Source organism: Ammodytes marinus, assembly GCF_949987685.1.
Source record: "Ammodytes marinus genome assembly, contig: scaffold_86, whole genome shotgun sequence".
NCBI classification, from domain to species: domain Eukaryota; kingdom Metazoa; phylum Chordata; class Actinopteri; order Uranoscopiformes; family Ammodytidae; genus Ammodytes; species Ammodytes marinus.
The window spans coordinates 117,045-121,942 of record NW_027648032.1 but is presented as its reverse complement, the minus strand read 5'-3'; the positions used below and the strand labels follow the sequence as shown (position 1 = coordinate 121,942).

At 38.6% G+C, this 4,898-nt stretch overlaps 1 protein-coding gene across 1 annotated transcript in view; it reads right to left on the bottom strand.

The window, feature by feature from the left end:
• Positions 1 to 4,898, bottom strand: part of heatr1 (HEAT repeat containing 1) — a gene marked incomplete at its 3' end in the record, with an annotated part of 32,196 nt that overhangs the window by 1,709 nt on the left and 25,589 nt on the right. The window contains exons 28-30 of the mRNA XM_080055034.1: positions 3,376 to 3,540; positions 2,203 to 2,337; positions 1,351 to 1,455 (exon numbers count right to left, since the gene is read on the bottom strand). Coding sequence (XP_079911160.1) covers positions 1,351 to 1,455; positions 2,203 to 2,337; positions 3,376 to 3,540 — 405 coding nt within the window. The remainder of the gene's footprint in view (positions 1 to 1,350; positions 1,456 to 2,202; positions 2,338 to 3,375; positions 3,541 to 4,898) is intronic.

Genomic DNA, 4,898 nt, shown 5'->3' with positions numbered 1-4,898 from the left:
AAAATGGATAGATAGATAGATAGATAGATAGATAGATAGATAGATAGATAGATAGATAGATAGATAGATAGATAGATAGATAGATAGGTGGGTGGGTGGGTGGGTGGATGGATAGATGGATAGATGGATAGATGGATAGATGGATAGATGGATAGATGGATAGACAGAGACAGACAGACAGACAGACAGACAGACAGACAGACAGACAGACAGACAGACAGACAGACAGACAGACAGACAGACAGATAGATAGATAGATAGATAGATAGATAGATAGATAGATAGATAGATAGATCAAAAAATTTAAATTAAATTAAATAAAAAATGCCCCCCAAAAATCTTTAAAACATACGGAAAATAAAATCCTATAAAATGGCCAATAGTGAGTGACTTTGGCGGTCAGAGCTGGAGGACTTACTCCAGTCAAACAACTAGATGGGGGAGGGGGAAGGGGAGGGGGGAGGGGGGAGGGGGAAGGGGGAGGGGGAGGGGGGAGGGGGAAGAGAGACGGATTAAAAGACTAAAAAGGGAAGAACGCTTACATGTCACTGTTATTTTTATTTATTATTTTTTATTGTCTTTTACTTTCCTGTTTTTGTTTTTGTTGTGGCTTTTGATTTGTCTTTTGTTTCCTTTCAATGTCTTTTTGACCTAAATATATGGGTATGTATGTATAAGAATTGTTAATCCAAGCACATGCAGCTCTATTTGAGACTATTCTATATTCTGGATGTATTTTTGCATATATGTGGTTTGATATTTGTAAAATGTGCAAAAAACCCAATAAAAATTTAAGTATAAAAAAAAAAAGACTAAAAAGACCAGCAAAAAGACAAAAAAAAAGACTAAATTAAAAATTAAAAAAACTAAGAAAGATTCCCGTAAAAAAGCAACAAAAACACAAAAAACTAAGTTAAAAAAAAAGAAAAAACACGAATAAAAATATTTTAAAAGAACAAAAAAATGACAACATGTAAAAAGCGACAACGAACTTAAATAAATAAAAATTAAATTATAATGATGCATAAAAAGCAAAAAAAAAAAAAAAAAAAACTGTTGGAAAAAAAACTCCTATAAAAGCACCAGTAGTAAGTGACTTAGATTGACATTAGGTTTAAAAAAGTCAACAGACATTCAGCACTGCCAGACTTACTCCAGACAAACAAGAATAAGACAATAAACAACAACACATTAAAAAACAGAAATAATTACATAAAAAATTCAACAAAAAAAGCTACAGATAAATTACAAAAAAAAATTATAATATTTTTTTTTTTACAAAATATAAGAAATAAAAAAGAGAAAAAAAAATCGACAAAATGTTTTCACAAATGTTGTCGGCCATTTTACCTTGAAGAAGAGCGGCCTGAAGGTGACCTCAGAGAGCTTCATCACCATGGCGATCAGACAGTCGATGACTCCGCCTTCCACCTCAGCAGTCTTCTTCAAATCTCCCTGGAAACACACACACACACACACACACACACACACACACACACACACACACACACACACACACACACACACACACACACACACACACACACACACACACACACACACACACACACAGTCAATACTCAGATTCAGATATCTCAACTTCTAAAGCACATTATATTACGACGTATGAACAAAAAAAACTCAATAAATATGAACGTTTTCAATAATTATTCAGTAATTTTTTTTTTCTAAACATTTTTAAAGGGTCACTATGTAACTTTGTGTGTGTCAGAGAAGTGAAACATTTTCTAAGGTATATTCTCATAACTGAATAAACAAACTTTCCTGAAAAGTTACTGTTTCACTGTTGTTGTTTACAGCAGCAGGGCCCACAGTTTGGTTTACAAACATATTCTAGTCTTACGTTTGGTTCCAGGTTCCTCACAATAATTTGATTAATGATGATAGAATTATTCAATACTAAGAATTACATGTAGAGAAAATATGTTTAGTAAACTAACTGCAGGCTCTGTGAATGTAAACAAATCGCCCTCCTCTTTTCTTAATGCCTTTGTCATGGGTATACGCTCACCCAGGAACAACAGCTGGCGTGGTAAAAACACTACCGCTCTCATCCAAAGGGGGGCGCTAGAATTCACACACACTGAAATTTCCTCGGAGCACCTTTTAAATGCTTAATTTAGTAATATAAGTAGTATAACTGATAGGTATAGGTCTGTCTGGTATAATGTGCTGACCCACCTCACAGTGTTGTGCCCTGAAGTCCAGAGCTGAGAGGAAGAATGAGGTGAGCTCTGATTGGTGGTTGGTCAGCTGATCTCTGTCCATGTGACTGATGTGTTCCTTTAGGATGCTCATCAGCGCCCCCAGGTGGCCCTACAGGGGAACACAGGGGGAATGTTATAATACAGGGGTTGCGTTCCGAATCGCATACTTTCTACTATTTAGTTTGGTAGAAAAAAGATTTAGGATGTCCCGATTCTTGTGGTTCTTGTGATTTAGGATGGTTAGAAGTACCCGGATGTCCTACTTCATGTGGCCAAGATTGTTAGTGTTGAAAAGTGCATCCTATTTGGGCGATTCTGACCCACAATCCAGTGCGCACGTGAAGTGACGTCACATCGACGGAGCCTCCATATGAAAACAAACGGGGATGCGACGGATAAAAAAGCAAGAGGCAAGATCAAGGCGCAATGTTATGATGAAATAAGAGAGTAAAGTATGTCCCAATAGTATGCCTACTGCATCCTAACTAGATTATTTTTATCGTCGGATGTAGTATGTAGAATAGAATTAAGAAAGAGTAGGAGATTCGGAACGCAACCTTACATTCAGACAATTTACGGCAAAACACATACAATGTAAACAAAGGTCCAGTCAGAGAACGTGTGTTGTCAAAATCACCATTATACACAGCCTAGGCTCTGTAAAAGGGCATGTTGGGGACCCTTTGTTTACATGCCAGTTTACAGAGCCTAGGCTGTGTATTAACATCAGATGTGTGTGTGTAGCAGATAGATAGATGGACAGACAGTGAGTGAGTGAGTGAGTGAGTGAGTGAGTGAGTGGGTGGGTGGGTGAGTGAGTGAGTGAGTGAGTGAGTGAGTGAGTGAGTGAGTGAGTGAGTGAGTGAGTGAGTGAGTGAGTGAGTGAGTGAGTGAGTGGGTGGGTGAGTGAGTGAGTGAGTGAGTGAGTGAGTGAGTGAGTGAGTGGGTGAGTGAGTGAGTGGGTGGGTGGGTAAGTGAGTGAGTGAGTGAGTGAGTGAGAGAGTGAGTGAGTGAGTGGGTGGGTTGGTGAGTGAGTGAGTGAGTGAGTGAGTGAGTGAGTGAGTGAGTGAGTGAGTGAGTGAGTGAGTGAGTGAGTGAGTGAGTGAGTGAGTGATTAGGTATACAGACAGACAGACAGACATCTTACCTTGTGACTAACCACCATGCCTGTGTAGCAGAGCGACAGGGTGGGCAGCAGGACCCTGGGGGGCAGCTTGGTGGAGAGGGTTTCCCTGAGTGATGTCAGACGGGCAGACAGCTGGACAGAGGCGGAGGAGGAGGAGGAGTCTGCCAGCCGCGTCAGACGGCACACCTACACACACACACACACACAGTTATATTTAACACACACACATGGTTATATTTAACACACACACACACACACGGTTATATTTAACACACACACACACATGGTTATATTTAACACACACACACACACACATGGTTATATTTAACACACACACACACACACACACATGGTTATATTTAACACACACACACACACACACGGTTATATTTAACACACACACACATGGTTATATTTAACACACACACACACACACATGGTTATATTTAACACACACACACACACATGGTTATATTTAACACACACACACACACATGGTTATATTTAACACACACACACACACACACATGGTTATATTTAACACACACACACACACACACATGGTTATATTTAACACACACACACACACATGGTTATATTTAACACACACACACATGGTTATATTTAACACACACACACACACACATGGTTATATTTAACACACACACACACACACACACACGGTTATATTTAACACACACACACACACACACACACACGGTTATATTTAACACACACACACATGGTTATATTTAACACACACACACATGGTTATATTTAACACACACACACATGGTTATATTTAACACACACACACACGGTTATATTTAACACACACACACACATGGTTATATTTAACACACACACATGGTTATATTTAACACACACACACACACGGTTATATTTAACACACACACACACACGGTTATATTTAACACACACACACACACACACGGTTATATTTAACACACACACACACACGGTTATATTTAACACACACACACACACACACGGTTATATTTAACACACACACACACACACACACACACACACATGGTTATATTTAACACACACACACACACACACGGTTATATTTAACACACACACACACGGTTATATTTAACACACACACACACACACGGTTATATTTAACACACACACACACGGTTATATTTAACACACACACACACACACACGGTTATATTTAACACACACACACACACACACACACACACACATGGTTATATTTAACACACACACACACACACATGGTTATATTTAACACACACACACACATGGTTATATTTAACACACACACACACACACACACGGTTATATTTAACACACACACACATGGTTATATTTAACACACACACACACACATGGTTATATTTAACACACACACACACACACACACACACACACACACACACACACGGTTATATTTAACACACACACACACACACACACGGTTATATTTAACACACACACACATGGTTATATTTAACACACACACACATGGTTATATTTAACACACACACACA